The sequence below is a fragment of the Halichoerus grypus genome, chromosome 12 (assembly GCF_964656455.1).
Source record: "Halichoerus grypus chromosome 12, mHalGry1.hap1.1, whole genome shotgun sequence".
NCBI classification, from domain to species: domain Eukaryota; kingdom Metazoa; phylum Chordata; class Mammalia; order Carnivora; family Phocidae; genus Halichoerus; species Halichoerus grypus.
Genome location: NC_135723.1, coordinates 50744444 through 50767650, shown reverse-complemented (window position 1 = coordinate 50767650; position 23207 = coordinate 50744444). Strand labels below are relative to the sequence as shown.

General features: G+C 34.2%; 1 protein-coding gene across 2 annotated transcripts in view; it reads left to right on the top strand.

The window, feature by feature from the left end:
• Positions 1-23207, top strand: part of SNX13 (sorting nexin 13) — a 123556-nt gene that overhangs the window by 27260 nt on the left and 73089 nt on the right. For both annotated transcript variants that reach the window (XM_078059339.1, XM_078059340.1), the window contains 4 exons: positions 14078-14190; positions 17901-18003; positions 19324-19413; positions 20507-20628. In XM_078059339.1, coding sequence (XP_077915465.1) covers positions 14078-14190; positions 17901-18003; positions 19324-19413; positions 20507-20628 — 428 coding nt within the window. The remainder of the gene's footprint in view (positions 1-14077; positions 14191-17900; positions 18004-19323; positions 19414-20506; positions 20629-23207) is intronic.

The following is a 23207-nucleotide window of genomic DNA, read 5'->3' as shown; positions in this document are numbered from 1 at the left end:
CTTTTTTGTCAGATTGTTTATTGTATAACAAAAGGGGTCTCCTCCTGAATTCATTCATGTATTCATGCATATCACAGACGCTTTGAATTGTATTACATTCCAGGAATCTTGCTAGCTGTGGGGAGATGAAGTTGAACATGGTACATTCCCTGTCCTAAAAGAAACTTTAAATTTTGGAAACAGCTGTCCCTCTTGCAATTAATTAGAGGTTCAGCTCTCTTTGTACCTTTGAGTCACATCTATTTCACCTGTACTCTTTTTCCTGGATATTTCCCTGGAGCCCAACATGCCTACAAATCTCTTCCCGTTCATTCCTAAACCTACTGCAGTGGGGTTCTATATTACTAATGTATTGATCCTGCTCTCAGTAAAATCATCAGTTACCTTCTAGTTGTCAAGTTGTCAAGTCCCCTGGATATTTACTAGTTTATATGTTACTGAACTATTCTCTAGCTTTTGGATACTGCTCATTACTTCTTTCTTGGGGAGATACTGTTCTCATAGCTTCTGGGACTCCACCCATTCCTGATTCTTTTTATACCTTTCTAAGCATGCCTTCTCAGTCGTCATTATGGGCTTTGTTTTTCTTTTTCTGCCTTAAAATATTTCAGTATTTCATTCTTGACTTGCTGATCTTGATCTGCTTCATTCCAGTTTGTAAGATTACTGTTTGTAACTTCAAATTCTATATCTCTAGCCAGAGTATTCCCTTGAAAATAACTTATATTACTATATCCAGTTGCTTGCTGGCTACCTTCACTTGAGATCTTGTATATTACCCTTGACATGTCCCTTAGTGAACTTGACTCCTTCATCCACAAAACAAAACAATAAACACACTGTTCCCCAACCCTGTTCTCACGTATGTTGTTTGGGGTGACTATCTGTTCAGTCAGTTATTACTCAAGGTTAAAAAGCTATGATGATGGCTTTTTCTCATGCTCCATGCAGTTAATCACAACATCTATTGGTTGAGTCATATAGATACTTCTCCAGTTTATAGACTTTTGTGCATGCCTACTACCTTTGCCATATTTCTGGCTTTTAGGTAATATGACGTAATTGCCCTTCTTAGGTTTTTCTGCCTCCAGGTTTGCCTGTTTCAATTTGTGCAGGTAGTTGATAGAATGGTTTAAACTTGTATATCCCATATGCTTCTCACAATCTACTTTTTAAAAACAACCTTCATTGGCTTCCCCATGGAAGTGTTTCTTGCTTCAGTGCCTACTCCTGTTGTCTTCTCTTTAGCAGTTTCCCTGTTCTTTATCTGGCTATGTTCTTTTACCCTCTGAGACTGGTCTTAGGTATCACCTTTTCTGGATACTTCCTCTGATTTGCTGTCCTTTCTTCCCTTCGTGCTGGGTCAGATCACATGCTCCTTCTTAGTGCCTTGTAATAGCTGATGCATGCTATTGTTTTATATTTATATATATATGTGATTCTCTTCCACAAGACTGTGAGCTTCTTGAGGCCAAGAACAATGCTTATCTTTTAAATCACAGAGCCTGGCTACGGTGGGCATATGATAGACCTCAGTAAGTGTTTTTTGTTTTGTTTTTTTTAAGATTTTATTTATTTGAGAGAGAGTGAGCAAGAGAGAGGGAGAGAGCATGAGTGGGAGTAAGGGGCAGAGGGAAGGGGAGAAGCAGACTCTCTCACTGAGCAGGAAGCCTGACACAGGACCCTGGGATCATGACCTGAGCCCAAGGCAGATGCTTAACCGACTGAGCCACCCAGGTGCCCTCTCAGTAAGTGTTTGATCAATGAATGAAGGAAGCTTCCAGTCTAGAAAAGGCAGATATACATAAATAACTGTAGAATTTTAAATAGTGCTATGGAGGCAGAGAATGCAAGGACTGAACGTTCTATCTGCTGAGAGAGATGTGCTTATGAGGGAGGATTTATTTGATGGAATATGTAAGTTTGAGCTAGTTCTTGAAGGGAACTTGATAGAGATTCTTGCTAAACAGGAAAGGTAATCCATACTAGAGGATAGACACAGGAGAACAAGTTGTGCTCATGGAATAACTAGGTATTTCAGAATCTTTTCTAAAGGTCATTTTAGCAGTAAGGAGGATAGAATAGAGGGGAGGCAGGAATTGTAGTCTTGCAGGCTATAATAAAGGTCTTGTCTAAGACCTTTATTTAGTGGTGAAGAGGGGAGGGCCCCAAGATTTTTTATATTTAGGATATAAAGTATAATTAGTTGGATGTGACAATTCCAAGAGGGGACAGTCCAAGATAACTTTGAGATTTATCTTTTCAGTAATTGGATAGGCACTGATGCTCCTTTTAAGGAAGGGAATATAGGAGATATTTAGGGTATGTAATGAGTTTATTTTTGGACATGATGAATTTGAGGTACCCATGAGAAATTTAGGCAGAAGTGTTACGTATGCAGTTCAGTGTAAGTTTTAGACACTCGAGGCATATTTGGGCTGGAGGCACAGTTTTGAAAGAGTACATATGAGGCAGTGAAAAGTAGTAGATTAGAAAACAAGATTATTCAGGGATTACATATGTAGAAGACTCTACGAAAGTGAAAACAGTATCTTGGGAATTGCAGGCTTTTTTTTTTTTTTTCTTTAAAGATGATCAAGGGCATACTTGCAAAGCAGTATTAATTTTACTTGATCTCTTTTATTTCCTTTTATTCTTAACCACTTTAACAGATTTCAGAGATTTCCTCCTTGCAGTCCCTATTTATGATTTCCTTGTTTTCTTCCTTCCCTTTTTCATCCATTGGATTCTTCTTCAGGCTATTAGTTTATTCTTCTTTAAGTGTTTGTTGTCAGACTAGAGAAAAGGAAAGGCCTAACTCAGGTATGTGAATAGATTCCTTCATGAAGTAGGCATATGTATTTATACCTTTGCTTCAACTAAGTAATAGGCTATCTGCCATTTTTAAAACATAATACTCTTGGTTTATCTTTTGTTTTCCCACTTTTGATAATGACATAGTTGTAGACCAGTATTTTGCATCTTTAAAACAGCTGTGAAGTTATGATGATAAATTATATCTTGGACTTAGAATCAGATGGACCTTTCTGCAATTGTTGGTACTGTGGCAACACTGAACTCCTGTTCTTGGCTCATTTTCATGGGGCTTGTTGCCACTCACTTTTATCTCATTGTTGCCTTGCAGGGATATAATTCTACTGATTCCAGATTTTTCATTTTTTTAAAAAGATTTTACTTATTTATTTATTTGACGCAGAGAGAGAGAGAGAGCAAGCGAGCACAAGCAGGGGGAGCAGCAGAGGGAGAGGGAGAAGCAGGCTCCCCGCTGAGCAGGGAGCCTGACTCTGGGCTGGATCCCAGGACCCTGGGATCATGACCTGAGACAAAGGCAGATGCTTAACCAACTGAGCCACCCAGTTGCCCCCAAATTTTTCATTTTTTAAGAAAAGCCAGAAATCCTGATTTGTATGTGATGTTTTAAATGTTTATTCAGAATTTTTTTAAAAAAAAATACTATGTTGGCCAAATAAAACACACCAGGTTTTGATCCCTTTCTCAAAACTTAAATTCTTTGTAAAGAAGATCAACCAGCATCACCTACTAAGATATTTGAGATATGTTTTGTTCTCTTGCCTACGAGGGTAAGAAAGGAAACTTGACTGGAAGCCACGGAAGACTATAGTGGCAAAAGAGACAGGCTCAATCCCTTGGTTTGGAAGATTGAATAATAATTGGGTCTTGAAGTCAAATGGGCTGAGATTTATCCAATCTGCAGTAAGTATCCTGACAGTGAATTCTTGTTACCTTCAGCTCCTTATTTGCTGAGGTCTTGATTCTGAGCACCATGGTCAGTTAAGGAAGATATTTTTCTTATTATTTTATCCTGCATATTTAAGTACAGAATTAAAACACCCTCCCTCTCCTCTCTCTCACTGTCTCTTTGTTTCTGTCCCTGTCTCTTTCTCTCTCACCGTCCCCTACTGTACTCTGTTGTTTTGCCCCAAGAATGCAACCCGCATAAATAATGTTTCTGTCAGATTCAAGTTCAGAACACCTGATTTACTAAACTAACTCAGAGTGTAATTTGTTAGGGCTTACTGTATTATCTTGATTTATTTATTTTTGTTGAGTTAAAGTAAAGAATTTTTTTTATAGGAAGTCTCCTACTCATTCCATGAGAAAATCAGGGAGATTTGTTGGAACTGACCTTTGGCTTTTCTGTTTGTTCTTCGTGGGAGGGAGGAGTAAGGATTCTTACAAGTGGAAGTTTCATAGTTTTGATTGTGCATGTTTTAGCAACAGCTTTCCCTTGTAAATAAATTGCATTTGTTTAAAAATTAGATCTTACAATTAAAAATTATATTTAAAAAAAGTGCCACAAAATGTTAGAATTTGATGATTAATTCTTGATTTCATTGGCCTTTTTTTTTTTTTTTAAGATTTTATTATTTGACAGAGAGAGCACAAGTAGGCAGAGAGGCAGGCAGAGGGAGAGGGAGAAACAGGCTCTCTGCTGAGCAGGGAGCCTGATGCGGGGCTCGATCCCAGGACCCCGGGATCATAATCTGAGCCGAAGGCAGCCAGTTAACCAACTGAGCCACCCGGGTGCCCCTTCATTGGCTTTTGATAGGTATGTGATATCAGATTAGATTATGAGAGGTATTTATATACTAGGTGCTCCTGAATAAAGGAAGTGTGATTTTCTTTGGGTGGAGAGGGGAGTCTAAGTGGAATTAGTTGAAGTATGTGCTAATGTATTATATCAACTAAAATTTTGATCATCTAATAATTTCCCATAACTATGTGATACATACTTTATATATGTTTGTAGTTTCTCTTAGCGTTTTCTGTATCAGAGTGGTGGATCCCTAGTTTCCCCTACTAAGGTGAGAGATTATGAAATCCATGAAATGAATCTAAACAGTTAATTTTAATATCATAAAAAATTATTTTTTTTACATTTTATTAAAAGGTGAATGAATTTTGAGCTGTTTGACTTTTAGCATTTGTTCTTTTGGGCATTGATAAGGTTGACAGTTTATTATAATTCATGACTGGTGCCAATTTGTTATCATTTTCTTCCTTTGTAAAATCTTTTTGTACTTGTGATTATTTATATGTAGTTTTTTAAAAGACTTTTTGGGGAACAGTTTTCAATTTACAACAAAATTTAGAGGAAGGTACAAAGATTTCCCATTTACCCTCTCCTCCCATATATGCATAGTCTCCCTTCTCTATCACTCACAAGAATGGTAGATTTTTGTTGTCGAGGCTGAATTTATATTGATGCATGATAATCCCCCAAAGTCCGCAGTGTACCTTGTGGTGGTGTATATTTGGTGGGTTTGAGCAGAAGTATAATAACCTATATCCATCATAATACCACGCTGGCTATTTTCAGTCTCTTAAAAATTCTCTGTACTCTAACCTATTCATCTCCCTATCTTGTCCCTTCCCACTCCCCACCAGCCACTGATCTTTCTATTGTCTCCATAGTTTTGCTTGTTCTAGAATGTTTTATAGTTGGTATCATACCTTCCTCTCTCACCCCCCTTCTCTTACTCTGTAGTGGTGGTGTAGCTAAAAAGGCATCACTCTACTCAAGGTCATGTAGTTTTTCTCCTATGTTATCTTATGGAGTATTATAGTTTTGTTGTTTACTTTCAGGTCTGTGATTTTGAGTTAATTTTTATGACAATTCTAAGATCTGTTGTCTTAGATTCACTTTTTTTTTTTTTTTTGCATGTGGATGTTTGTTTTTTTCTAGCACCATTTGTTGAAAGGAATGTCTTTGATTACATGTAGCTTTTTGGAAATTCTTAAATAGTGCATTTATCCCTCACAGCTTACTTTGTTGCCATTTATAAATGGAATCTTTAAATATATTTAGACATAAAAATGCAAATAGCCTTGAGCATTGGGCTTAAGTTCAGTAAGCAAATGATATTCTCTGTCCTACTTTTCAATCAAAGAGTACTTTCTCTGTGGCACACTCTTCAATAGTCTTAGCATTTGTGAATCTTTGTTCACTTGGAGTTTTTACTTTTGGAAATTACCAGAACTTTAGTACATAAAGTTTATAATCAGTTTTGTGTAGTACCATTTTGATGGAAAAAAGTGGGTAACTGTAAAGAAAAGAGATTGATTTTCTTAACTGCAAAATTGCCTATGGAAGACAATTTCAAAGGAGTTTGAATACTTTATAAGCTCTGGAGGCTTATAAGAAGATTTACAAAATGTAAATCTTTTTATAGTGACACATCACATTTTTATGTTATCATTACATGTGTATTTTACTTATTTAGTTTGTGAGCATATTGAGGGCAGAAACTGATTCATCTTTGTGTAATTAAGACCCAGTACATAGCTACGTGATTGTTACAGAATCATGTGAAACCCCCCAAAATAATTATTTTGAAGGACAGTAGTTCTTATATAAAATGTGTACATAACCACAAAGTAGGATACTGAAACTCATTACTTACTTAGCCTGTCTCTTTCTTGCCCTTTTTTTTTTTTTTTTTTTTAAAGATTTTTATTTGACAGAGAGAGACACAGCGAGAGAGGGAACACAAGCAGGAGGAATGGGAGAGGGAGAAGCAGACTTCCTTCTGAGCAGGGAGCCCGATGCGGGGCTCGATCCCAGGACCCTGGGATCATGACCTGAGCCGAAGGCAGCCGCTTACCGACTGAGCCACCCAGGCGCCCCGCCCTTTTTTTTTTTTTTAAAGATTTTATTTATTTGTCAGAGAGTGAGAGTGAGAGTGCATGAGCACAAGCAGGGGGAGTGGGAGAGGGAGAAGCAGGCTCCCCACTGAGCAAGGAGCCCGATGCAGGACTCGATCCCATGACCCTGGGATCATGACCTGAGTCGAAGGCAGATGCTGAACAGACTGAGCACCCAGGCGTCCCTAGTGATTGCTTTTTAAATTCTTTTGTATGTAAAATATTTATACCATCACAAAATCAGATCTACACAACAAGGTGTTTTCAGATGTCTAGTTCTTATCCCTTCTCCTACCCCATTTTCTTCATTCCTCATAGATCAGTTAAAAAAGTTTCTCTACATCCTTACATTAAAAAAAATAAGCAAATGTGTGTATATTTATAATTCTGTCCCTTACTTAGCTGAATGATACCTATACATACTTTATTAGTATGTAGTTGAATTTTAAAAATAACCAGGGTAAATATGCTGATAAAAAAATACAATTTGCAAAATACACAGGATTGGTATTTTCTGTTCTGATATCTTGTTGGATTCTAGTAGCATGTAATTAGAAATTTAACTGTCTTATTCTTTGGTGGCTTTAAAACTTTTGCTTTAATCAGTTATTTTTAAGGGAATACTTTTCCTTTTTGTATGTCAAATATATGTATATATATATATACACACACACAAACACATTTATACACACGTCATATGTATGTACACATATATATGTCAGTCTCATTCATAAACAAATTAAAGATAGACTTTCATTTGCCAAATGGGAACATTAGGAAAAGAATCTGTTTTCTTTCTTTTTGATGGAGATTGGAGGCTTATTTATTATTTATATCTTTACTTTAATTTATTGAGTTATTTATTACATTATATAGGCTCCAAAACAATATGTATACCTAGAAATATGTTGTCTCTGAAAAGCTCTTTTGGTTAATTTAATTCAGCCTTGTGTATCTACTAGATCTTTTAACAGAAATTCAGGAAAGCTTGATAAAGCAGTTTTTCAATTTGAGGCTTTGAGTATTTATTGGAAGCCTGTTAAGACTATTCTTTGCTATACTGTCCCATCCACATTTTAGATACTTTTATGATTTTTCCTGTGTAAGAGAAAGTGCTGAATAAATACCATCTTTTGTTTTTTTTATCAATACTGTAGTTATTTCAAGACCCCAATTCAGTGATTCCCAGTGTATGGGCTGTGGGAATGAGAAGGTGGTCTGCAGCCTAGCTTAGTTGGTATCCTGAATAAATAAATACATATTATGAACGTTCCTGCTATTGTTTTCAAACTGTGTATAGGTATTTTGTAATTGATAGTATCTAGTTTAAAAAACACTAATTTATTGTAGCTTATATTTGTCATTAGATGCTAGGAGTCCTAATTGTGTGTAACTGTATGGTAGTCTATGACCTTTTATAACTACTGCTCTAATAAAAAGTGAAGGGTTTGTTCAGGTTGTCAACTATATATATGTACATAATTCATTCTTCAAAATGTATAACAGTTGAACAATATACTCCTGTTGTAAGGGAGAGAGTTCTATTATCAAAGAACTAAAAATACATACCCCCAGTTGGAAGAGGTAGGAGAAACTCTCCTGGTATCTAGTAGCTGTTATTTTTGCCAGCTGGGCAGTTAGCCATCTTGGAGACCAGGGTCATTGATTGAGGTATCTATCCTTTCCACAGGCCCTCTATCTTTCCTGGCTCAACAACTGAATTGAAAACACCCTATCACAGTAGTCTTTAATCATCCTCCCAAGAATATGCTAGGCATCTTAAATAGGAGTGAGTAGAAGAGGATCTTTATTCTCTTGTCCCTTTATTCCCTTGTATGAAAAGAGGGGTTTGGGACCAGTTGCCCCAGCAAATGTATTGATGATCCCTGTGTGGCTGCTATTCTGTGGTTTCCTCCCCATAAAGGAAGTAATGATGTGGGTTACTGTCAGCATATATTGAGACAGCCAAAAGAACACTTTTTTGTTCATCAGTTCCATGGAAGAACAAGGTCCAGATTTTTGGGTGACTTTTTTTTTTTTTGCGGGTAGGAATTTGGTATGGGTTGTACTGGAAGGAATGTATAGCTCTGCCTAAAGCCATAAGGTAGGTGGTGGAGGAACACTTCAATTTAGGGTCCTTTTTGTTTTCACTTTTCCTAGACCTTTTCCTTGTCTTGCCATTTCCCCTTTCCCCTGTCTTCTCCTTTTCTCCCCTCCCTTCTCTTTCCATTCCCTCCATTTCATTTCTCTAGTTAGTAAATTAAATATTTCCATTTTTAGTGAGCAGCTTCTTTGTACCAGGCTTTGGTTAAATTATTATATAATGTTGAATGAGACAGGTTCCGTGTCAGGAGTATATGCCATTGAAATTACTTGGAGAAGAACTTCCAACTTATTGTAAGTGGAATAAGGTGAGAGGAAAACAATTTATAGTTGTAATAAGGCCAGTCTTCTTTTGGGTACTTACTTTTGTTGTTAAACTCCTATGATTTCTATGACCCAAGTTGGCACTGAAGTATCAATTTTAAGATCCTCAGCGCTGTCTGGCTGCCCTGTGCCACATAATGTGTTCACATACACCAGCTCATTATAACTCTGGGTGTGGTTGACCCATTCTACTGACATCTCAGAGTCCAATGTTCATTTTGTGGGAGCTCTGACAATGTGTTTTTTTTATGTGATCTAAAATAGCTGTTTCCACTTAGCTCCATTCTCCACCTGCAGCCAGGAGACTCTAGGTCTGGCTTTGTATCGAAATAGCTGTGTCATACTAGCACAGTTACTTAACCAATCTGCTATAGTTAGACTTGGCTTGAGAGCCTGCTTAATAGGAATTCTGGATCAATGAGTGATTTTGCAGAAGTTACACAGAATGTTAGTGGCAAACTGGAACCTATAATTTCCTAACTTTTTATTTTTAGTACCATATTATGCTGCCTTCCCTATCATAAAAGTATGTGGTGAGGATCAAGTAAGATAAATGTCAGTAGGACTTGATAGGCATAAAATATTACAAGGTAAATTATTTCTACTTGCTTTTGTCAGGAGGTATATATGATCCTTTGTATTGTCATTTCTTGGTTCTTAAGCATCTTGGCAGCAGGGGTCATTTTTTATTTCTGCATGTCCCTATGCTCAAGGCCAAACTGATACATACAGGTGTCAGGACACGCTAATGAATTGACACCCTTTGAAACTGAAATTATTTCCATTATTTATGTAGAGTATACATGGTTAAATTGATTGTCTAATAATAAAAATTATATACTTCATATTCAGACCAGGGATTTATTACATTCATTACAAGTCATTTTCTGACTGATTTCTTGGGAGGCATATTAAAAAACTGAATAATATTTGGATAAAAGAAAGCACTCAATGATTTTAGCATTTTTTTTTTAATGTAATTTAACTTCAAGCAGTTGTCAGTGACAAATTTTAAGGTTTAATAAGGAGTTGGGATTTGCCTAGGATCAAATCTCACTCTTAAACTTACTAGCTTGCATGACCTTAGGGAGTTTTTTTTAAGCTTCTCTGTGCCTTAGTTTCTTTGTTACTAGACTAAGAATAATAATGAACACTAGACATTGGACTCATTTATTTACTCCCCACAACAGACAAATGACATAGTTGAGGAAATTAAGGTGTGTAGTGGTTATCTAACTAATAAATAGTAAAGGTAAGATTTGCACTCAGTCTAACTCCAGAGTCCATATTGTTTGGGCACTATGCTGTCCTAACTTATGATTATTTAGTAAGTTCTGAGAAATAAATGAGGTAAAGTATGTAGAATGTCTTGTATAGTTTTGGTTCTCAAAGCTTTTTAGGTTTTGGAGTTTGTGAATAAGGTTTTGTGGACCTAGAGATTAATTTAAGGGGAATTATAAATATATAGTTGTCTTAAGTTCTAAACAGTTCTGATAGCTTGTTGGAAGTGAAAGAACCACAGACATAATGGATTAGCATCTGCATTTTAAGAGTCTGCATTTAAGATTTTTAAAGTTTAAAAAGTACCAGAGTAGATGATGTTCGAAGGTTTCTTCCAGTGCCCAGTTGGTGGGTCAGTGGTTCTAGGGAATCAGATAGCAAGGATATTTTTAGCATTGATTATTGTATTTAGAGAAGAAAATGATAATATATCAAGTATTATTTTAATGTAAATCACTGTAATAGAGATTTATTTCTATTTTTTGGCTTCCACGTTAGGTCAACTTTTGAGGTAATTAATACCTGTTTGAATTTGTAGAAAGTTTCTGATGTGGTCCAAAATGATCCTAAATTGTATCATCTTGTATCATCTTAGGAAATAATTAGAACTCAATTTTTATATGGTATAAGATCAATTGTTTTCTTTAATCTCACCAAATAATAACATAATAATATCAGCCAGTTATATATATGTGTGTATATATATGTGGGAACAGTAAGAATAATATAAAACTTTCTAGTTTTGCACAATTCACTATTCTGGTGTTTCAATGAACAGTTTAAAATTTGAAGTTAACTATTGTAAGAGATTAACTACAAAGCAAATGAACACGTGACTTGCTTGATTGAAAATGTGTAATTTTATTAGTCTATGTAATATAAAAATTTCTCTCAAAATTAAAGAAAGGGTCTTCTTTTTTAGATTTTTTTTTTTAATATAACAGTAATGTCTGTTTTGTTCACGCTAAATCATTAGTACCTGGCACATTGTAGTAGGTATTGACAAATATTTATTGAATGAATAAAAATTTGTGTTTTGATCATTTTGCTGCCATTTTCAAATGAGAGGAGATAAGATTGGGTTTTAGACATTCAAGCATCTCCCCATGTTAACTAACTGCTACATTTAATAATCTTCCCCATATTAACTAATTGTGATTCTTCTTTGAAAATTTTTTTAATTGTGAGAGGTATGATTCAAACAGAAGAAGAAATATTACATTTCTTATGCTCTCTTCCTTTATCTATAGCGGTAGCTGCTTGGTTCATTTTTAAAACCTCTTAATATATCTAAACAGTAAGTTGTTTAGCTTTGAAAAACTGGCTAGCAAGCATAAATCTAACTTTGTAAAGAAAGAATAATATTGCAAATATTAGGTCAGACCTCATTCAAGAAAGTAGTTTGAATAAAATATCTGGGTCATAGTCTGGTTTCAGCTTTCCTGAGAGTTTATGAGAACTCTTTGCAGGGAAGTCAGTGGATAAGGTTTTGAGTGAATCTTGAGAAATAGCATCTGTTTTACATAGTTGGGTATCTGGCAGTACTGTAATGTGGATCCAGGTACTGGGGTGTTCAGCAGAAGTATTGTCAGAGGGATTAGACTGCTCTGTACTTTATTCTAAATCTCCCTGGCTTACTTTCAGCTCTTAGGAGTCAGAGACCACTTGTGTAGGTGAAATAGTATCCCCAGCTGATTCAGGGAGGAAATCATGAGGGCAAAGCAGAAACTTCATCAGCAGGGCTTTCTGTTCTCTGGTTAAAAAGTGGCCAGGAGGGGCGCCTGGGTGGCTCAGGTGGTTAAGCATCTGCCTTCGGCTCAGGTCATGATCCCAGGGTCCTGGGATCAAGCCCCACATCAGGCTCCTGGCTCAGTGGGAAGCCTGCTTCTCCCTCTCCCTCTGCCTCTCCCCCGCTCATGCTTTCTCTCTCTCTCTGTATCTCTGTGTCTCAAATGAGTAAATAGAATCTTTAAAAAAAAAAAAGTGGCCAGGATGGGGGCGCCTGGGTGGCTCAGTCCGTTGAGCGGCTGCATTCAGCTCAAGTCATGATCCCAGGCTCCTGGGATGGAGCCTCACATTGGGCTTCCTGCTTGGCGGGGAGCCTGCTTCTTCCTCTCCCTTGGCTGCTCCCCCTGCTTGTGCTCTTTCTTTCTCTCTCTGTCAAATAAATAAATAAAATCTTAAAAAAAAAGAAATGGCCGGGATGAGGAAAAAGGATAGTAAAATTACAAATGAGTAAGAATTGCACCAGCCTTATATAAAAGAAGAAATTTAAAAAAACTTCCCCAGAGTGACATAAAAGAGAATATGAACAAATGGAAAAATATTACTTGGGCTAGGAAGACTCATTATTATAAATTCTCCTTAAATAAATTCTAAGATTTCTGTTCATATGTCATCTGGTTGAGAGCTTCTTATATAGTCATATATATATAACTTACATAGCAACCACATGTAGTTACTTTATTTTTCTCCATAGCACTTATCCCCATCTGATATAACTATAAATTTATTTATTATTTTTTTTTTCCCCTTCTGGAATGTAAACTTAACAGAAGTCTGTAAATTTATCAGAGTGTGCTTGTCTTTGTCTCCTTACTAGCATGTAGCCTTGTGAGGGTATGTTTTATTCCTTGTGGTTTCCCCAGCACCTTGTGCTTATAGCACATAGAAAGCAGTCAGTGACTGGCGAATGAGTGAATAAATAAAACTGTCCTTTCTCTTGTAATCCATAGAACTTATTGTCCATTCCATAGTTTTCTGGTCATTAATTTTGTTCACTTTAGCATCTTATAATGCTTTTTATTATTTTCTTTTGGTTCAGTGTCTAATTGTTTCATTCCTGTAAGACATTCTTCTCTGTGCTCCTTGATGGCAGGAATGGGACAAATGCTTCCTTTGTGGACCTCACAGTACAAGGCAAATGGATGTAGGAACTTGTTGAATTGAATACGTTTATTTATTCGTAATTACTTAAATTGCTAAAATCCAGTTTGCCTTCAATAAAAGGAGTATTTTAAATATATAATACAGTATAATTCTAAACAAAATAGGGGTTTTTGTTTATTTTTAAGGACTGAGAATTTTTGGAGATGTTTTTTGAGCTCATGGTGTATGTTGGTAATTGAAATTTGGAAGTTGTGCAATTATAATTTTACAAATTTCTGGACACAATTTGAGTAAACAATTTTCGGTGAGATGTGGATTTCTTACTTTGAAATTTTAATTTTTTAAAAATGTCTTGTTATGCTGTAGTTTTGTTGGAACTTAGTTTTAAAATGAAATATTCTAAACAAGTACAACTTTGTAGTCTACCTAACTTTTTATATATAAATGTTTTCATAAATACTTTTTTTTTTTTTACCATTTCTCATGCCAACATATCATTCAACAATTTGTGTAATGATTGCTTGCTGTGCATTTACATTGTCACTACATTTTTAAAAAATCATTGCTGATGTACTTAAATACCTTTCTGCGTATAGATTTTGTATGTTGTTTCTTGGAGATAAAGCTCTAAGAATGTAAACATTTTCAAAAGTAAATACGTAACAATTACTGAAACAGTAACTGTATATGTTTAAAAGGAGAAATGTAAAACTATGTAAAAGTTTTGTTGGTTCTTTTCTAATTCATATGGACATTTATTTATTAAACATTTTTTTTCTTTGCTTTATTTCAGACCAGTCTATCCATATGGGGATGGGGAAGCCTTGGCATTGTCCTTTCTCTAATAACCTTTGGACCCTTTGTAATATTTTATTTGGCCTTTTATATCCTCTGCTTTGTGGGTGGGTAAGTATTCTCAATGATAATCTTAAAATTCAAATGTCATACACTTGTTAGAAATTGAAACAAATCACCATGAAACCTCAAGAAGAAGAAAAAAAATGACCATGAGAAATGGTAGTATGATTTGTGAATGCTATTTTTGCAAATTATTTTTTTACCAAAGTTAAATAAAATTAAGATATGCAATATAATAAAAGTGGTGGTGATAGTTATTTGTACCAGAAATATGGATAGTCATCTTCAAAAAATTTTTTGATGGTATAAAACTTTTTTGTATAATTTGAAAAGTTTTAAAGATTTTTTATTCCTTTTGGTGTTGTTATTATGTTTTAAGTTGAAAATTTTTTATCTATTACAATATTAACAAGATAAGTAAGTTAAATTGAGATGATTCATCAAGTTTTACATAGTATAGAAGATACTGTTTCATTGATTAGACTTCATACAATAATATTAATTATTTCCCTTAGTGAATGCTGTCATTTTGTTACAGAAAATTCAAACACCTGATTTTGCTATTTTCTCTTCATTGTTTATTTGATTATGCTTTACATTGAGTTGATAAACGTTCGCAAGAGAGGTTTCAGTCATGATTTAGTATAGCTTCCTATGTGGAGCATTTGGTTCAGATGTGAATTGTATCTAAGAAAAGTATAGAAAAGAGAGGTGGTTGCTTGTTACTTAGATACTCAAACCAAGGTAGCTTAACTGAGCGAGTATTTTGTTGTTACTATGTAACTGAGCGAGTATTTTGTTGTTATATATATTTATATATATGCTTGTGTGTATGTATGTATATATAAGATACGTTTATGTAATTATTTGTGGTATGAATACCTTTGAGTTCTTTTTAAAAACTCTTTTGAGGCTCCAAATATTTGGAGGAGTTATTGGAATCTATAGGTTTAGAGAACTTAGATGAATTGAATAGGATATATAAACTGCATCCTGAAAGACTATATGAGACACTCAAGGAGTGGTTTCTGATTGTACTTACCACCTCCCACCTCTTTCACGATAGGGTTTGAAAGTTCTGTGTGGCCTTTTCAGAGGGAGTGCACCCACTGTTTATGAAACAAGTGAGAATCAAATCAAGCAGCTACCTCAAGGACTATCCCTAAAACTGCATTTATTTTAGATTTAACGGTTTCATTATAATTGCTTAGATATGGTACTGGATACTGAAACAATGAGAAATAAGCCCTCAGGACCAGATAGATGGAATTTTGAATATCTTTATTGACTAAGGTTGTTGAAGACTGTAGGTCTGCAGCTCCCGGGGCTTCCTAAATTACACTTCTTTGTCACAAATGAAGACCAGAGCAGAATGGTTGCATAGCTGTACAGTTGCGCCTCTTCCCCACAGAGTCATGGCTGCTTTTACTGATTGGAAAGGAGGCTGTTTTGAGGAGATGTTTCTCTGAAAAGGAGAGATTTCTTCTCTTTCATGAATTGAATAGACCCTTGGCAAAAGTGAAAGAGAATGATTTCAGACTATTTTCCAATATTTCAGAAAGGGAGAAAATTGTAGCTTTCTTTGTCAGTAGGAGCCCTAGGAACCCTTGGAAGTTGGAGGGGTGGAGAATTATTTCTCATACTAAAGTGCTCCATATAAAGTTTTGGAAGAGGGGAAGGGTGAGGAGTCCATGCATTTCAAAGTCTTGGTAACCTTTCTTATTTCCTTTTTGAGTCTGCAGATTTATCAGGGAGTAATCAAAATTGATTTTAGATACTTCTAAAGTTCTGTAAAAATTTTTAGATAAGATGGGATATTAGATGGCATGCTAGGATCACTAAAAACTTTTTAGATAATATTAAGAGTCACATGGTAAGGTCTGAAATTCCAACTTCATGCTATATCATAAATGTTCTGGTCTGATGTTCTGTTCAAGATTGTTAATCTCAGTGAAATTCACTGCCATAGTAAGGGGACTTCCAACTTAAGTACTAGAAAGCCTCCCAGAATTCTCTCAGGGGATTAATTAAGCATTTCTAGATTACTCAGTTATGGTCAATGACTACCATAGTTCCTGAATCAAATCTTTCCTATTTTGGCTATAATTAGAAAGGAATGATTGTTTTTTCTTTGATGTAACTTAGTATAGTTTATAAAGCCTTATGAATTGGAAGAGCAAATACAGGCTTTTAAATATCAATCTCAAGTAAAATAATTACATTTCATATAATCATTTCTTGGTTTTAGTGTGTTTTTTTATTGTCTAAGTTTTTAAGATACTTTTTTTTCCTTCTATAAAATGCAAGTTTGAGAGCAATTAATACATTCCTATGGAAACCACCTTTGTTTAAAATTCTGCAGTTAACCATCTACAGTGTTGATAATGTATATGATTTGCTGATAGTCAAAGCTAACTCCGTATTTTCTATTATAAAGATAACTTTTGGAAGGAAAATCAGAATTTTTTTGTATTATGTGTTTTTTTGGGGGGATACTATTGACACTGTGTTATGGGTTATTTAATGGAATTCTGTTAGGTTGCATGATGCAGTCATTTGTAGCACCTGTTTTTACTTAAACCTCAAGGCTGAAACAGGTGCTTTGTAAGATTAGACTGTTCCTTAGTTTACTTTCCTACTATCATTCTTTGGACAAAGGTTAGTGTTTTATCAGTCTGTCTCATGATAATTTTAGAAATACATAGTTAATATAAGCATTTAATTATGTCTAAATCTGCTTATCGCTAGATATAACTGAAATATGGGGCCAACTTGATTCTTAGTAATAATATCAGATGCAAGACAGATTAAATTTATTGTTCCAAGGCTAGCTTTTTAAAAAAGAAACAAAAACAGAATTGATAACATGGGCTGATTTGACTTTGTTCTCTCAACTCATCTTTCAGCTTTTGTGGTGCTTGTACTAAAGAGCAGCAGATAGCCACAAAAAGCAGAGGACTTTGAGAACCTTCCTTTTAGTAGTTGAGGCTGATCCATATTTAATTTTTCATAGTTCCCTTCTTGTCACAACAGCAGTTGAATTGTTGTAAGATTACTATAAGATTATTATAAAGTTAGAATTTGATGTTTTTCTGTTATGGATTTCCTGTCTACTTAGTGGTGCTTAGATTTAACTGGTAAATTTTAAATATAGGAAATATTGATAGCATTTAGTCAATACTTAGAGTAAAACAGTTTTAAGCCAGTTTTTATCTTACCTTAACTCTATAATTGTTTTAAAAAAATAATTAGCCTTTGGAATGTATTTATATGTATTTTTAAATTCCGGTCTGATTATAAACTATATCTTTTTTTTCTTCTTTGGACTTTAATTGCTTATTCTGTTTCCATAATGGCAAGTTACATTACTGTCTCACATTAATTAGTTAAGAGAACTATAGAAATGTGTGATTTTAGCTATAGATTTAGATCTCATTTGTCTTCATCCTTGGTTACCTAGTCTACTTATTTAGCAAGGGCTGATTTTCCAAAAGTTTGAACTTGTTGCCTGGGATTCTTTATGAAACATTTATATGAAAACTTTGAAAGGCATTCTTGTAGAAGTTCACAGAATGTTTATAGTTGTTTTAAACTTCAGAACATAACAGTCAATTACTTGCCTTGCTGAAGTCAAAAGCTGATTTTTTAGTGAGTGATAAACCATCTATTAAATCTGAAAAATATCTTTGGTTAATAGATGTGTTAAGTTATAAAAGAATTTTGTTTTTGTTTCTATAATTGAATTTTTTCTTCCCCAGGGGTTTTGTGGTTACTCTCCTGTTTGGAAAAACAAACTCAGAGAAGTACCTAGAGCAGTGTGAACACTCATTTCTTCCTCCAACGTCAACTGGGATTCCTAAGGTAAATAGGGTAAAGGAATGTAAAACCTCAAAGTCTTGTTCTATGAAATGATGGTAATGTGATCATCTGTATATGGCTTGGCAGATGTTCCTATAATCCACTGATGCTCAGTATAAACTTATGGGACACTTTCTGATCATGCTTAGAAAATACATTTTAAAAGATTATTTTGAAAACTTTTATAGTGTTAGATGTTAAGAGTGGGAATGCAAATTTTAGGAAAAGATAGAAATTTGGGGCCTCTTCCTACTATCTTAACACAGGATTTCAAAATTTGAAATGAAATGAATTGCATAGAAACTAGAGAAAAGAAAATGGGTATTCTTTTTTAACTGACTTGAAAAATACAGCTTACTATTAGGCTATGCAGTATCTATAATTTTAATAATTTAGGCCCAGTTATATTTATATCATCTTGAATGTTGGCATTTTTTCCATTTTTTGATACCATATTCTATAAGTAAAATTGGAATTTGGTACTATAAGTAGGCTTTAGATTTGCATTGTCTTCAGTTCTTGTGGTATTGGGATGGTTTGTTTCATCTTGTATGAAAAGAGACAAAATGATCTGGAGTTAATGCCAGTATCTTACCTTTACAGTTACTAACTTGTCCATTATGTGCTAAGATGTAGGAGATGCAGAGATAGTTATATACAGTATTACTTTATATTACTGAAATAAAAGAATTTCACCCTGTCCTTGGAGGTTGCATGTTATAATTTGAAGTGTGTGTTTTATATGTATATTTGTACTTTTTTTTTGTTTGTTTTTGTTTTTTGTTTGTTTGTATTTTTAACTGAAGAGTGTCCCACTACTTTTCACTTTATTTCCAGGCCACTGGTCTTACTGAACACTACAGAGAAATAGAGAAATTCATTTTCTTTTGTTGCTAAAAATCATGCCTAAATAAAATTAATTAAAAAATTTTATTTGGCACCTGCTATACTGTTTTGGGCTGGGAGGGGGAAGGGAGAAGAGGAGCAGAGTTTAATAAAGACAATTATTAACTTGATTCACCTGAAACACTAACTTATGGTTTTAAAGTTTCGTTGAAATACAACAATAGTATATCTTACATTTTCAGTTTTCTCACATTCTAAATAATATTTGCCAATTTTACTAAACTTTTGAGGATAACGATTTTTTTTCCTCGGTGTCTAGCTGTGTTAACTTGAGAAATAGTCTTTGGTTTGTATCAGAGCATTGAGAAATAAGGTTACTGACTGACTTGAAATGACAGGGAAGTTGCAAGTTAGAGGTAAACTATACAGATTTTAAATCAAGAAACTATGCAGTAAAATGTTGTGATTTCCTTTAAGTGCTTAGAAGAAATGAAACGAGAAGCCAGGACTATAAAGATTGATAGAAGATTGACAGGTGCCAATATAATTGATGAGCCTCTCCAGCAAGTGAGTTTTCGTATGTGGTATTTGAATTCCTTATATTGTGTTGTAAGGTATATTTCTTTTGAAAATACAAGGAAATGAAAAAAACAAAAAAGAAAGAAAATACCAGGAAATAATTTTTGCTATTTATGTAATATGCTGGAAATTCACTGTAATGCTGTACTTGGATTCTGTACTTAAAGATACTGCCTTATTTATGAAATCATTTATAATGAAGTGGTTTATGTAGTATTTAAAGCCTTTTGTTTGAATTTGCATTTAATAAAGTTTTTGCTGACCTATTTGATAATGTTTCTAATTATTTTAAAGTTAAAATGCTCTTTAGCTGATGCATAAACTTAGTGTTTTGGCAAATCAGACAATTTGTATTATAGTTTTTTAAATGGATATACCTGATTTGATTCAGAAATCTTAAAAAATTAGAATTAAAAATTATTCTCCCTCCAGATAGTTTTCATTGATGTTTGATTATATGATTATTATAATGTGTTCTTTAAAATTCTAACATTTCTTTTATAGTTAAACCCATATTTAGTTTATCTGATTTTCAAAAATAATATACATCAAGTTGTATTATTTGATGTATTGACTGATTTAATACTGTTGGCAGTATCAAAGTTATTCGATTTAAGTGAACTCCTGTGTTTTTTTTTTTGTAATTTGATTGCAGCAAATCTGATGATATAATCTTGGAAAAGTGGTTTCTTTTTGAGAATTAGGGTCAGTTGGCATTATTTTGCACCTCATTCCATCAAGCTAATTAAAACTCATTATATTATAGCATTGAAAATTTATTTTTTTTGCACCTCTGTCTTACCTCAATATGGGTAGGGGTTGACCATAGGTAACTCTAATTTTTAAAAAATTTGGGCAGTGGGTGAATTGGGACACCAAAATAATTTAAAATTTTTTGAAATAGTTTTTTAGCATATCGGTCCTTTTGTAATGAAGGCAGTTTTTTTTTTTTTTTGTTAATCACAATTTAGTATGTAGAGAGTAAATATAAATTGGTAAATAATCCTTTCAGGTTTTAGTTTGCTGCTGATACTTTTTAAATCCTAAAAAGCTGTGTTTTTTCCCAATATTTTTGTTTTAGGTTATCCAGTTTTCCTTGAGGGATTATGTCCAGTATTGGTATTATACACTAAGTGATGATGAATCTTTTCTTCTTGAAATTAGGCAGACTCTTCAAAATGCACTCATTCAGTTTGCCACTAGGTAAGGTCACTGATGCAGAAAAATTTAAATATGTTGTTTATACCAGTACGGAAAATGACTTTTAAATGGGAGAGGGAAATTATTAATTATTATTAATTATTAAAAGGTAAGTAAAACAGTAGATGATTGTGAGATAACTCTCAAATTATAGAACTAGAGCTTTAAAAACCTGTACTTCTTTAAATTTAACCTTTACATGTACAGAATGTTTATCTTGATTAAACCCTGTTCTCTCAGTCTGAATGTCAGTTTCTTCCTCAAGGTCCAGTCATGTGACTTTTACCTCACTTACTGAGAATACTTTTTTTCACCTCTTACCCAGATACTCTGTTTTATTTGAGTGCCATGGAAATAGTTTCAGTAAAACTACTCTTTTGACATATACCTTATAGAAGTCCTCTCAGTGGAAGAGCAAACCAAAGGAGCATAAATCGGTGGAGAATATTCAGTTTATATATTTTCAGAAGTATATTTTGATGAGTTTGCTTTAAGAAATTTTTGTGAGATATACTAAAATTCTTACTTTACAAAACCCACTTATATACTGCCTCCTCTGTGACACAATATTTTGGTCTATATCATTGTATTTAAACTACTTGATTTTTTGGGGTAGCCATTTTATATACAGAAATGACTTATTTTTGAAAGAAAGGATTTTATGTTTAGATGAGTTTGAAATTTTTTTTGATTAAAAGATTTTTCTACCCACTACACACAAAGATTTTCCTACTAGTCTATAGCTTAAGGCAGGAAGCTGCATGCCATGGCCATGAGAACACCTTTAAATCGGAAGGTGTTATTTTTCAGCCAACACCCTGTTCTTCCCTACTTAGGTTCTTAAAATACAGTCTTGTACTTTTGAGAATCTTGGAGAATAGAGCTTTGCCCTGGGGCTTTTACTGCATTTTTATCTCTGTGCACATAGATGTTTCCAGCTGAGGCTACCCTGTCAGGACTTTTCATCTGTAACTCAGTTAATCCTAAACTTTAGAGTAGGAGGTTAGTTCCTCAACCTCAGGTCATTGGGGAAGCCTGCAGTAATGTTTATGGTTTGAATAACAACCTTACTTGTAGAGATAAATTTGAGTTCCTTCTCCCTTAGTATTAACAGCAGACATTTGCAGAGTAGCCAGCCTTAATTACAAGTGTAGAGTTGCTTTGGAACACAGAAAATAAAGTATAATTAAAGTTCAGAAATAGGATTTTATCTCCTTTATTTCATATATATAACGTTATTGAGTATTAGGTATTCATTTTTTCAGGCAACTCTTCTGAGTCAGTCATTTGCTACTTTCTATAGTAACATCATCCTAATGACTTTTTTTTTTTTTGCCCTTTGGAAAGGTGGGAATAGGAGTTCATTATAGATGTGTCTGACTTCCTAAGTATATATTGAAATATAACAAATTTTAGACCTGGAAAGAACTTTGAACTAGGAATTGGGAGACTTCAGTTTGCATTCTGCTCTACTACTTAGCTCTGGAACTATGAGCACGTATTTTAAACTTTTTGAATCTTGGTTTTTCTTATATGTGATATAAGCATAGTAATATCTGCCCTGTTCTGTGTTCCTCACAGGGTTATTGTTGGCATCAAATTCATCTATCCATTCAACTAATATCTTGTGCTTCCTTTGTACCAACCAGGTGCTGCAGATACTGCAGTGAATAAAAGAAAATCCCTGATCAGTGGAATGTAATGAAAATAATAATTTTGAAAATTGTGAAGGAATTTAGAAATTTAAGTTTTTAATGCCCTTTGACATTTATAATTTCACAACAGATGAGGAAGCTAAGGTCCAGAAGGATTAAATGGTTAGTCCAAGATTATCCAGTGAGTTGGGGCAGAGTAAGAATTAGAATCAGATTGTTCTTAGCAGTCTAGTGTTCTTCCTCCATTCCCTACCAGAAGATATATTATGATCTAGATTTTTCATCTTAGTTTCCCCCACTTTTTTTTTTTTTAACCTTTCATTGCAATGCTTTCCCTGTTTTTGATTCCCCCAAACCACTTTTTCTTCACACTTCATGTAATAAATTGTTCTGTTTTTGGTTTTCCCCCCCTTTGGTAACATTGTATGCTATCAAGCTGAATATTTAGGTGATTGCAGGAAGAGTCAGGTTTCTTCCATCCTAGACTGATCTGAATTTATATCTTTGCTTTCTCATTGGCCTTAAGATTTTGGACAAATTAATCAGCTTCTTTTGAACCGTAGCTTATTCATTCATAAAAGGTTGATAATAACGAAGTTACTTCTGAGGCTGTTTTCAGGCTAAAAATGGTATGAAGTAAAAGTCTCTGGCATTTAGTAAGGCTCAGTAATTGATAGTGCCATCTCTGTGAATGACTTTATTTTTGTTCTATGTTGGTTTTTTTCTATTACTACTAAAAGGTATGTCTTATAGAGTCTCCCTGACTGTTTTCAATGCTAGTATAAAGAAAATTAGGTCTGTTTACAATCATTTGAGTACTACTTCAGTCCTTGTTCTGTGCTGTCTGTTGTGTATTCTGGAGCAGACAACAGGAGCGCTACATTATTGCCTCTTTCAAGTCACAGTCTTGTATAGGGGCCCATGAAG